Here is a 13850-nt window from a genome sequence, read left to right as displayed (position 1 = left end):
TGCTGGGGAAAATGGATTGACATAGATAATTTTTTAGTGAAAGATTACCCTTCTAGCAGGAGGTAAAAAGGATTTAGCAACTCTGCCCTGACCAATAAACAGAAATATAGAAGGTACCAGGTAAATAAAACCATGTTCAGCTGATAAGGAAAAGGAAAGTATGAAAGATAGACTTACCAACTTGGCAGAAATAAGCAAACTACTTAGTTTACATATTATTACACATTATTCATTCCCGTTATCTGAAAGTCAAAGTTTTCACAAAATAGCATTCTAAACATTCTCTATTTGTGCTGAAACTTTCTAAAGCTGGTTAAGAAGGTTCAGTGTATATATTTCTATACTTTCAAAACACAATTAACCTCAGATAATATAGTAGGAAGTGCTAAGCGCTTGTGACATGGTATTTTCTATTTCTTAACATTACTAAACAATGGATAAAGCATTGGTAATGAATATTAATTTAGTTTAATAATGAAGATATATTTTTACTGCAAAAATCTGTCAATAGGTATGGATATTGCTACAGTGGTCTTAATGAACAAAAACTAAATATTCTATTTGGCCACTTTATATTGGTAGACAAGCATAGCAGTGTTACAATGATAACTATTCAGAATTGGAAACATCTATTCACTCATACATGTTGTGTTTAAATATAGTTATTTCATTAAATTTATAATTGTAATCCAGAGAAATCTATTTTTAATCCTTATTAACAATAATACCAACAAAACACTTAAGCATCATTAAGATGGGTAGAAATTATTTCTCCCTGGAGAAATGGAGAAGACAGAGAGAAATAGTATATATTGTATATATAATAGCATAGTCATCATGTATTTTGAGATGGATAACTCATCAATCCATCAATGAAAACAAATTGTGTAGTTGTTTTCCTCTCTGTGATAAGAAAATGATGAAAAAAAGTGAAGAAATACACCAGAGATTTAAAAGAACCACTGAAAATTCTGTGAATGAGGCTGGAAGACAATTGAAACCTTCCCTGGAAATATTTTCATTCTCTAAATCACAGTTAAAGATTAATTTAATTGACTATAACATCCCTTTAAATTTTAATTCCAACTCAAATTAACATATACATTCATTAAGCAACAACAAATCACAGAGTAGCTGTGTATTCAGATTCTATTCTTGATTTTATGAAAATAGTGGAGCACTTAAACAGCAGAAAAAAAAAAGAAGAATTTTCCCAATGGTCTGGGGACAAATCACACTAAATACAAATTAATCCTCCATCTAAAGTTGCTGTTTTGCAGCTTTAGTACTTTTGAGGAATTCTATCCTTGCAAAATTTTATTTCAGTCCTACCATCCAACTGTAAGACAAAGGCCCAAAGTGAGACATCTGCTCTCTATATTTAAAATCACCACACAGGACTCCAAAATATGCAAGGAGCCTGTATTAATGAATCATAAACCTCCACTCAGAACTCCCATTAATCAATAAACAATAAGAAGAGATAACCTGCCATAAAATCCTGAGGGAAGAAAGTACTCAAAGAGTTTTTACTGTATTTCAGTAGGAACTCTTTGCAAGCCTTACTAAACCTAATATGTAGAGTGAAGCTTCACCATACATAGTGTATCCTTTGATGGTTGGCAACTACTAAGTTCTTTTTCGACACAGACTCTAGAATAAGTTATAACTTAATTTTTTTTATTATATAATAATTTCAGACATAGCACTCCTATCTAACTGATTGCAACCCGAAATTTTATGATTGGGAGCTTTACAGCTACAGAGGAACTGTAATGGCATCATAATCACTACTTCACAAATGTCAATTCTAGGATGCAATGGACTCTCAGCTCCTACCTGTCTGGGTGAACCCTGGCTTGTATCCATTGGCTGTTCCACTCTCAGGGGTCACAGATGGAGATGCTGAAGAACTAGGTTTAGCAGAATGGCTAGCAACAGAAGAGTGCCTGCTTCTACATTCTGTAAGTAAAGCAGCTATATGGTAGTACATATTTAAGCAGCCAGGTTAACAGTGAGACAATGCAGCATGACAGATATTGTATGCAAAAACAAAACAAAATATAGTTATTGTGCAATCAAAAGAGTTAATTAAAAAGCAAATTTGTTGGAATTTGTTAAAAATTATTTTCAGTTTAGAAACATTTAGGAAATTCATGCAGCAGCTTTGACCCTAACTTTGTTATGGGAAATACAAGAATAATTTCAAAGAAAGCATACCTTCATAGGAGAGATCTTAAAATCAAGTATGTCTGATACTACCATTTTCCTTGTTTCTTGTGCATGGGAGAAAAGATAACATCAGAACAAAGAGCTCTTGTAGAACTGCAATATCACTATATTCCTCATATTGTCTATAGAAACACTTCTAGGACATAGCACTAGAAAAGCCCATTGGTATCGCTCCAATATATAAGGCTTTGCACAAGACATGGGGGAGGGGGGTACACCAAACACAACCACACCTACAGGAATATTGTATTAATTAGGCCATGACAATGAGCAGCTGCTGGCATAGAAAACATAGTCTAAACAGCCATAGGATTAGATTATAGAGTTATTTTCAGGAAGATGTCCTTTCTTGAGGAAAAATGTGTGCCAAGACTATCATGTTAAACACAATTTCTTGGCAACTTCTGGAATAAATATCCACCTATGATTGTCATCAATTGCTACATGGAATTCTTGGAATTCCATGTTTTACCCTATGCTGTCTCTGATGAACTTGATATTTTGATTAGCTTAGGCTAACTTCATTATCTCCACTACCTTCACACATCTCTTATGCTGTATTTTTATGGTCACCTATTTAGGAGGAAATTTCACCAAGGCAAATTATTTCCAAGTAAATATGCATATAGGTGTTATATTAGTGTTGATTTACCATGAACTGATCTGCTATAGACTGCACTAGACCAGAGGTAGGCAACCTGTTCCACAACACTTTTTATTGTGTAGAAGCTAACCTCCAAAATACAGCTATATTTTGGGAGTTAGCCTCTACACAAAAAAATAGCTGAATTTTGGGGAAGAAATGGGGGGGGGGACAATTATGCAATCTTATACTAATTAGGAAAAAAAATCACATCCTAGTATACATGATTTTCTTAGGCTTAGCACTCCAGAAGCATTCATTTTCACTGAGATAAGCATAACTTTTACCATTCAACCTCATTACTTTATGGACTGCTTTGAGGCAAAAATTGTTCTGTGTTCCTTATTAGAAGGGTAAGATTAAGAAGAAATGAAGTCAACTACTTTGTAAGAAAAAATTAATGTACTTTAAAGATGAATTCTATGTCCTTTAAAGATAGTTGGATAATCTTGGATTGAAGAAGGCTGTCATTTTATGTGGAAAAAGGTCCTTTAGTGGCTGTTAAGAAACACTTAAAACTATATTATAATGTCTTACAAACTAAAAAGCTAGGTTTACTATATGATATCATCTGAAATTCCCTCTTTTAAGAAAAAGCATACCAAAACAATGTACTATTTAGCCATGCTAGAATTCAATTTTCTTAATATTCCCCACAAACACTCAAGTACATCAAAGAAGATATTTCTTACCTTTCCAACATATAAGAGGTCCCTTTGAAAGCACACCTTGAGCATTTCTTATTAGGTAGTACTTTAAGTGCTTCTGCTTCTTTGGCTGAGTGGTGAGTTTCAAATTTATGTGGTTTGAAAATTCAGTGAAATATCGAAATCCTCTTTCTCCGCAGCCTATACAATTTCCAGAAAAACCTGTAGGGTTGGAGAAAAGCATGCTAGTTTTACAGTTTTTCTTGGATATTTGATAATTTTGTTTCTATTCAAGTTCTCTTCTTGGAATCTACTTGGCTTATTAATATATTTCCCCTGGTACACTGATAGTTTAAAGAACAAAGAAGAATAATGAAATCAACATTTTCCAAGTATCATCAAACTTCCCTGGTTTGTAGCCATATGCATCTGTTCTGCAAAATGTATAACACACAATCATGACAGAAGCCCCACTCTTTTGTACTTGTTACAACCATGCATAATATTAATGGCAGAATTTAGTTTGTAGTGTTTTGTCACACATCACTCTCCCCATGTAGATGTCCTTGCTTGAATTTGTGGATTATATTCCAATTGTTAGATGTCTAAACGTTAGGCCTCAAACTTTTCCAAGGCCATCATCAATGGTTCCATTTAAACTTTAAAATCTTAAGTTATTCTAAATAGGAAAGAACATTCCCATGCTTGGAAGACTCCTTCCTTTACACATCTTTGAAAATTTATTCCACTGTACAAATTAAAAAGGGTTTTAAAAATTCATTATTTTTACATTAATACTAGGAACAAAGAGACTGGAACACCGGATTACAAAGCAATTAAATGACAGTTAGACAGAATATTTCTCAAAAGTTGAAGTCCCACACAGTATAGAGATTCAGATATTCCAAGAAAGTATTTGTAAAACCTATGTTTTTTACAGGTCCTCAGATTGTCTGCTTATTCATGGCTGAACTGGGAATTAAAATAGCATTTATTTAGAACAGAGGACTCATTTAGAGGATTAGAAACTGATTGTTTCAAATGAGAGGAATTCACTCTTCTCTGAATCATTAATTTCCATGTGAACGTGAGCAAACTTGAACACTATAATCCAGTTGGCCCTTGTCTCAGTTGAATTGTTTATGCCAATCTCCAAAATCCTTGCTTTGTTCTGTTATCTGTCTTTGATCTTGGACTAACCTATATACTTGCATTCCTGCCACAAATAGGCTTTTACAAAGTAATCTTTAAGCCACTGCTATAATTCTGATCTGATCCTGTAGAAATACCATCATTTCCAGGATACTGAAAAAGAATGTGATGAAAAAAGTTACAGTTATACTTCCTAATTCCTAAAGGTTTCCAAAACCAAATATTTTGTATCTTTTTATTAGAGTTCCATCTCCCATAAACTCTAACCAGCACAGCCCAATTTTAGAAATTACAGAATCTAATACATCTGGAGGCTGTAAAAAATAATCCAAGCTAAACAAAATTTGTACAAGCTAATATACATCTCATATTACGACACTCTTATGTGGTTTAACAGAAAAAAGCCATAACATCACTTTATTTATATTCCAAACAGGAGAAAATAATTACAACCAAACCCAGTCAGACAATGCTCAACCAGGCCATCTAAGCTGATCACACTAAACCAGGGGTGTCAAACTGTCGGCCTGCGGGCCGTACATATCATCTGGAAGCCGCGCCTACCCCATTGCTGGCAATGGCAAAACCGGCCTGATACGTTGCGCGATGTCATATGACGTCACGGGTTTGACATGTCTGCACTAAATTATGATCCAGTTCATTGCATGGATTAAAACAGGATCTCCCACCTTAAAAATCAAAAGAAGCTATTATGTATGCTACAACGGTATATAGGTAGTCCTCGACTTACAGTCACTATTGAGCCCAACATTTCCATTGCTAAGCAAGATATTGAGTTTATCTCATTTTACGACCTTCTTTGCCACAATTGTTAAGTTAATCACTGCAGTTGCACAATAATATTTATTGTACTCTCTCTGGCTAAAAAAAATCCCCTGCATGCAATGAAGCTGGCTTCCTCATTGACATTGCTTGACAGAAGTTCACAAAAGGTGGTCACATGAGCCCTGGGACACTGCAACTGTCATAAATACATGCCAGTTGTCAAGCGTCCAAATTTTGATCAGATGATCGATCACAGGGATGCTGCAATACTCATAAATGGAGGTGGAAGATACTTCTAATGTAATTTATTGGATCCCCTGCATGGAATGCTCACAAGTCCGAAAATTCAGAAGACTAAACTTCTGGTCCGGGTGACTAACCCAGACTGGATCAACTCATAAGTGTGAAAAACAGTTATAGGTCACTTTTTTCAGTGTCACTGTAACTTCAAATTGTCACTAAATGAATGGTTGTAAATTATGAAACTACATATGAAGAAAAAGAAAGCTCAAGGATTCTAGTAAAGCCTGTAATTTCCTTAATAAACTTTTCCTTTGAAGGAAAGAAATTCCCTTGGATCTCAAGCCTGTCTCTTTAATGATGCTCTTAATAGATTTGCTAATACTGACAAATATATATCTCACAATAGTACAGGGAGAAAGCTTTGAAGTGAATCAATCCACTATAACAGACAGGTCATATCGGAGCTTTTTTCCCATTGCTGGCAATGGGGTGGGCGCGGTTTCCTGGTGACACATCCAACCCGCGGGCCGGCAGTTTGACACCCCTGCACTATAACATAAATTCACTTCACTGTACATCTGTCATATTATGAGGAATAATGAATGAATTCTCATTTACCTAAAAGTGCATTTTTTCCATGGTCATCTGGCAGAAATCTTTTATCAACAGCACAGACTAGAATATGCTCAGGAAGATTTGGAGACTTGGCTCCAACCAACAAGAAGCCTGGTGGGATATCAATCTGTTCCATACGCAGCGATACTAATCGCAAATCTTTGCCAGCTTGACAAAAACCTGAAAAGAAATGATACATCATGAAACAGTGTTTTAGAACAACTTCCAAGTACACTGGTCACTCCAGGCTCCATATTTCTAACCCCTTACCCTTTCACAAAACAGCCACCTGGTTCGTAGGTTTATCATGGGCAAAGAAAACCAGATGAATTAGTTATAAAACAAATATAGATTCATGAAACAAAATTAGGAGTTTATGCACTGTGTTGTGCTCCTTACAGGGAGAGAAGATAGCAGTAGTGTATTGTGCTAGTAATTTTCACTTTATATGTTTGACAGAGTTTATTTCTGATACACAAAAATGGTCATTGCAAATAGAAAGATAATATTTTGCCTCTTCCTTCTTCCTGCTCTTGAAGAACAATGGAATACAAAAGATGCCTTCCTTTTCTCTTTGTGATTCAAATGTGCAACTGTGTATTGTCAACCTAAACAGCATTACTTTCAATAGGATGCCATGTCTGGATGCAATATGGGCAAACTGCTTTAGCAATTGGAAGACACCTCTAAATTCCTAAATCCAAATAGGCTTTCCCAGCTGCTCCAGATTGTTTGGATTAAACTAGCAGTAGTCTATAGCATCTCATGGGAACTCTGCTTTAATACATCAGGAGAACATTTACGAAAGTCGAGTGTGAATCACAGGCTCATAGATGTCTACAACCACGCACAACATTTTCATCTACAAAGAAAGATACACGGCACTGTTTTCTGTTGCAGATGGAAAGCAGTGTGCTTGTTGCAACTATTTTAGTGAAGAGGAATTATTCAGAACACAGGTGTTTTCCAAAACTATTTCTTACTCTTTCCTTCAGATTTGAAACTGCAAGGGCCATTTGCTTCTCAATTTAAAGCTGGATCACAAATATAAAAGAGGGGGGGACCCTATGACTGTAGGAAACATGATTGTTGATGCAGTGACATCACCAAAGGGGGAACGGCCAAATGTTCAGCCTGGGTTCATTTGCAGAAGGGTTTGGGAATTCTAGTGCAAAGCAGCTCTTTGGATTTCTCCAGTGAAGAACTGATTCATGTAACAACCTGTTTCATTGGCTGATACCTAGTTCACACAATACAGTTTATAAGTTCCTCACAATGTCTTTCTTGAACTTACTTCTTTGCAGCTTTAACCATACAGAATCTGTTTTTGCTTTGAATATTTGATTGAATAACATTTTGAGGAGTCTATTGTGTTTATATAAAATATAATTAAAACGTCACATTGCCTTACACACATATATGCCTTGTTTGTTTGTTTGCCAAAATGTGCTCATCCAACATTATTTGGGGCATATTGTTTTCTAGTGACCAAATGATCTAAATGTTCCTTATGCATGCAATCATCTTTTGGGATCAAACACTCAGCAGTAACAATTACAGTGAACAATGAACAGTAGCAATTACTGCTATGGTATATAAGAGAGAATGGCTATGGCCAGAGGCACATAGAGATGAAGATAAGGAAAGCAAATACCACAAGTGATAAGGAAGAGCAGGGTGGTCTTAATTACAACCAACAGTATTCCACAACTTTAGCTGGAAAAGTGTTAGAAGGGGTATTAACTGATGAAATGGTGTTACAAAGAGCTAAACAGATTTAATTGATCATAAAAGCAGAATATAAGAGAAAGAAGTATAGCCATTTTTGAAGTTCTCTGAAATTCAATCATTTTAATGCTTTCATTAATGCATTCAAGAACACCTCACTATACCAAAATCTATTGTTTACTGAAAATAAAACAAATAATCTCTTCATCCATATTTGCTCATTCCTTTAGGAAAGATAAGTATTTTTGTTCTTTATTTATGTAACTTCTAAGACACTAGATTTTTTAAAAAGTACATTATTGTATATTCTTATTTGCATTTTCTTACTAATTTCACTTACACTCTGTAAGCTATTTCTGTCTGAGCTAGCACTCACTTTTCTCACCCCACCATTGTTAAGTTCTGTCACATACATTATTGCTGTTACATGCATCAAACTGCATCAGATAGAGCTAAAATATAACAAACATTTCTTGTCTAAGCAAAAACTGGATGGAAGACATACTATGGGATTGGAAATCCTTAAATTCTGTAATATACTGGGTTACAGAAATCATTGCAATATGTTGCAGTGTGTTTAAAATTACTTTCCTTTCTTATTAAAAATATTTTAGATCAACAATAGAGAAAAAAAAACAAGGATGCTAAACAACTTTCTCTTTAAAGAGTACAAGCCCAAAAGATTCTGGAGCAAGGTGTTTGCACTATCTGTTCTTTAATTTACAATTTTTGTATTTGATTATTCTGTTAACTACAGTTGAGAGCTGAGTCCTTGGATCCTTTGAAATTTAGTGAATATCAAAGGAGCAGCATTAATTATATTCTAGAAATTAAAGATTGAACAGTTCTATAAAAATGCAGATTGCTCATTTTAATCAACATTAGCCAATAACTGATGTCTTAAGGCAGAGTACAATATTATTTTCCAGAACTCAATTAGTGTCTTTACAATTCTATTGTTTCAGCAAAAGACATTAGCATTTTGAATTAAGGACTGCAGCATGGGCTCAAAACAGCAGATAATTAAGGGATGCAAATTTACTTCTCTAAAGTAAAAACAAACAAACAAAAAAATCCCTTACATTCTTATTCCAAAGAAATGCAAAATACAAATCCCCCAGAGCAATTCATTAGGCTCCACTTTCAATGGTGTCCATTCAATAAATCATTATTTGGAGTTTAAGAGCTTGCTCCTTTTCAGAATTCAATCAACATATCCTCTAATAAATTGCCAATAAGATTTTTCTGCGTTTTCCAGAAATACCGTACTGATCTTTGTATTCTACATCATCTTTTAATCAGCTAAGAAGAAAAGAGTTTGGCCAACACAGCTGTGAAAATACAAACAAAAGGTTTGAAACTGTGTAAAGCAAAAAATTCTCTGTCCCTCACCATCTCCCCTTTCTTTAACACTAACAATTACCATCTCTTTTGTGAGGTACAGACCTGTTTTAGTGCTATTTTAAGATAAGGATTTTGCATTAGAAATTACATACTAAGATTTACATAAAAATGCAGTTCACAGTCACTGGTATTTTCACAATAGCTGATGTGGTATTAAGTACGTGAGTAACTCAGGCATCAATTTAGCTCTCTGGCTCTCATATTGCACTTAATAACCAAACCACACCATCAGTAATAAATAATACCTCTGATTGTTAAAAAGAACATTAAAAACAGAAATCATATCTTATAAATGAATATGTAAACTAAAACAAATATTTTTATTTTACACATACTCTTGAGGCTCTATTAAAATCACTAAACAGGTGAGTAAAAAGACCAGAGGAATTGAATAAAGCTAAAAAATGAAAACAGCAAAAGATGCTACTACCAAACCATTATCATATTATTTTTTTTGGCAATCCATTAGGAAGAATCATGTGCCAAAGCAACCAATGTTTCTCGCTCAGTCTAACCAATCAAGTAGAAATGAGTATATATTATAAGAGCAAAAAAAAAAAAAAAAGTTTTTCCATCCCACCATTCCATCCTCAGAATATAAATAAGTCCACAGTTGATATTCCTTCAATACACAGGAAACAGGCCGGCATTCACTGCAACTGATGACAATACATTAATTCAAAGATTGCAAGGCAGGCTGCCAGAATACACAGCTTGCTTCTCTAATGGAGGGGAAAGACCAGAAGACTGGTGCTGTTGCTGAGCATTTGTTGTCCAAGATGACATTCTGTCCAATGGTGGGGCTATATCTACTATCTAACTGATCAATTCTGCTGCAATAGCCCCAGATGGATATCACATGCTGTATAGTTATGGTCTCTATATAAAGTTCATGGGGTTTTTCAGGTCAAAAATCATTTGATCCAGTACTGCAGTCTTTTCCAGAAAATCAATTGTATATTTTGGACTTGCCATATTGGATTTTTATGCCTACAGGCTACAATATCACCAAACAAAATGCAAGATGTTTAAGGAAGAGCAGAGCTATGTGCATGGAAATGTAAGGCATAGTGCTTGCTGTTCTCATCAAAGAGAGGATTAATATTAACCTTATCAAACAGTTTTTTGCTGAACACATTCAGTGCATCATTTGTTTTAACAAGCTTTCACAATTGCCATAGCAATAACTTAAATTTTTCATATAGCCTTGATCCCAGCAATATAATTGCTATGATTTATATGTATCATTCAATATATGGCTATTTTGGTCTTTGTAAATTCAGTGAAATCTGTTTCCTGGTAAGAATGTTTCATACTGCAATCTTAATCAGTGCAAATAATTTGTCAATCTTTTGGCAAGAGAAATAAGGGCAGGAAGACACAAAGGTCACAGAAGTAAATTAAGTTTAAAATGAAACCAGTCTGAAGAGAAGCATATATTTGTTGCCTAAAGCAACCTCCACAGTAATTCTCAAGAATCTCACTTCTGTAAAGAAATCTCTCTTCAGGTGTATTTTCACCTTAGAACTCTCTGCAATTTGAACTGCACTTTATGTGGAAACTTTCAGATTTGAGAAGTGGGAAGGGAGATTCCTTTATTTAATGAACAAAACATTTTCTTCATACAAGTTGTCTAGTGCCACCGACTTTAATTGTAAAGTTAACCAAAATAGTACTATTCCAGAAATACATAGCCCACGTTCCATTTTTGGGTTAAGAAAAATACTACCTGACTTATTCTGTATTTTTAGAAGATAATTATAAGATATTTAGAAGATAACTTAGAGGAAAAAGTAATTTTCATAAAGGACAATGAAGAATGTTTTGGATCTTAAACATGTTAACTAAAATTTTTATTAATCTTTATGATATAGGATTTAAATAAACTATTCCTCCTGGATCACTTTCTAAAATGCCCTTGAAGCTATTTCCAATATTGTTTATTGAGCTATTTCCAATATTGTTTATTGCCAAGTAACATTATAAACAGATTCAGATTTTAATCTTGCATTTAGTTTGCATGCAAGCAAGTCCAATTTTAACTGAATAAAATATTTCATAAAGGGAGCCCTTGATATTTTAACATGTCAAAAATCAGACTTATTAGGAAAAGCTGATATACTGTATCTGATTACTTGGAGAAATTCTATTGAATCAAATAGAACTAGCTTTAAATTAGTCACAGACATTATAATGTCTTTAAGAAGTTTTATAACTTTTTTAGATTTTGTTACAAACACAAAAGGTTATACATTCATATCACAAATGTATCCTTAGTGAAAGTAATAGAACCATCACAAAGTAATTGCTGTCCTTTTCCTGTATGCCTGTGACATAACAATGTACAACATATACAAAGGAGGCAAACTGTTTTCATCATTGATAACTGCCCTTCCATGGGCACCTCTGATTCTACATGAGATGTTAGATAGGGAAGATTTAAACCAACCATCAGTAGTGCAAGATCCTTCTGGGGCAGGTTTTTGTGAATAGGGGATTGGCGGACTGTTGGAATCAGACATGTCTTCCTCCTCGTCATCTTCTTCTGTTTCGTTAATAGCCTGGCTGGTGGAAAAATCCAAACTTCCATTCTGGGTATAACGATGCATCAATTCTTTGTCTAGCTCTTCCACTTTTGGTTTCACATCTGGAATGCATGATTTAAAAAAAAAGTCAACCACATATGCCTAATAGAAATATATACTTCTGAAAAAAATCTTTTTTAAAAAATAAACATTGTATGTAGCATAAGAACAATTAGAATATGCCATACTTGCTTGGTTACCTTCCGGCAAAATAGGAGGCTGCTCAGGATCAAGATAGAGTTGGGAGAAGATGGGCCGAGGAACCACACTATTACATCTGAGGGAGGCCTCTATGGAGTTATGAAGAGCTTCTTCAAAACGGGCAGATTTCAGTTGCCCTGCATAAGAATTCCCCATGATCTGTTAAATAAATAAATAAATGCATTTCATTCTTTTATTATGGAAAGCAGTAGTATAAACCGGTGTTTTGCAACAGTGCACATTGCAAGAATACAGTATTAGCAATGGTAAAGAAACTATTTAAAAAACCATCTTGAAGAAGGAGTGTTTCTTCTTGATTTTGCCAGTCTGCTTTTCACTGATAGAGTTCTTTTCTGTCACCTTTTCCTTAACTTAATATCTCTTTGAGCATCAGTGTAAATTAAAATGAACCATGACGGATCTCAGATGCAGCACAGGAAATGTTCAGATAAAAGTCAGTATGTAGAGATCTTCAAAGATAAATAGTTAAGAACATTATCTGTTTTAAGAGCATTTTCTTTCTACTCTATTTCACAGAAATGTGATAGCAATTTTGTTTTGGCTGGATTGACTTCTTCTCCCAACTGAACCAACAGCAAAATGTCAATGAAATAGAGGTCATACAGAGATCCACTTGGAAAACCATAATTTATTGTTTGAAATTTAATTTCCTGGTTGTCATGAAGGACTATCATGAATTCCCAGTTGTCAAGAATCCAAGGGATTGCTAATCAACATCTATATTGTAGGGTTATGGAATAGGATGTGGAAATAAATCAAAGAAATTGAACATAATTCTCAAGCAAACCAGTTAAATACCTCTGAATTAATTGATAGTGAAATACATTGATTTTAAGAGACAGAGAACTTGCTTAAATCATCAGTTTTAAAAATACTTGGGAGTATTTCCTGTTCTAAAATTGCTATTGGATTACTTTACAATAGACAATTTTCTGTTTTCTGGCAATTATTTTATACACACACACACACACACACACACACACACACACGGAGGGAGAGAGGGAGAGACATATGTACAAAATGCACACATACAGAGCTCAATTAAATTTATGCACATGAAGTTAGAACATTAAAATGCACATATATGCAAGCACAACAAAAAGCCTTAAAATAAACATTTGTTTCCTACATTTTTACAGCTTTTCCCCAAAGTCCTCTGCAGAACTTTCTCAGTGAATTAAGATTAGCCCAATGGCTATTTGGGAGTTGAAAATTAAATCCTTCAGATGACTGGAAAAATGATTTTAAAAATGCAATGGTGGACTGAAAACAAATACCTTAATAAAAGGTATTTATTAAGGATAAAAACAAATACCTTAATAAAAGAAAAACAGTATTGAAAAGGAAACCTGTGTTTATCAAGAAAAAGTTATAACCACTATGTCATGAAAAAGAGAGTCCTGAAGGAAAGCTCAGAAAATGCTCAGGATTCAAGTTAAAGTAACTTCAGCAGATGCTTACTTACTTAATGGAAGGCACATTTCCATTCAAATGTGTTAAGTTCAGTTAAGGCCAGACTTTGCTATGCATTTCTAAATAGTTGAGTTGAAGATAAGATCTAGTACACACCTCACCGCATAATTAATGTGGGTC

At 34.3% G+C, this 13850-nt stretch overlaps 1 protein-coding gene across 7 annotated transcripts in view; it reads right to left on the bottom strand.

Annotated features, from left to right (window-relative positions):
• The window catches only part of GREB1L (GREB1 like retinoic acid receptor coactivator), a 168335-nt gene that overhangs the window by 66383 nt on the left and 88102 nt on the right, over positions 1–13850 (bottom strand). For 4 of the 7 annotated variants that reach the window (XM_039328527.1, XM_039328526.1, XM_039328531.1 and 1 more), the window contains 5 exons: positions 12224–12395; positions 11900–12097; positions 6322–6498; positions 3568–3744; positions 1840–1962 (listed from right to left, as the gene is read on the bottom strand). In XM_039328527.1, the coding sequence (XP_039184461.1) occupies positions 1840–1962; positions 3568–3744; positions 6322–6498; positions 11900–12097; positions 12224–12395 (847 nt within the window). The remainder of the gene's footprint in view (positions 1–1839; positions 1963–3567; positions 3745–6321; positions 6499–11899; positions 12098–12223; positions 12396–13850) is intronic. The other 3 variants (XM_039328533.1, XM_039328528.1, XM_039328530.1) reach the window with 2 other exon arrangements.

Source organism: Crotalus tigris, unplaced genomic scaffold (assembly GCF_016545835.1).
Source record: "Crotalus tigris isolate CLP2741 ecotype Arizona unplaced genomic scaffold, ASM1654583v1 scf7180000024382.2542628, whole genome shotgun sequence".
NCBI lineage: Eukaryota > Metazoa > Chordata > Lepidosauria > Squamata > Viperidae > Crotalus > Crotalus tigris.
Note: the sequence above shows the minus strand (reverse complement) of the source record. Positions and strands in the feature narration are given on the sequence as shown.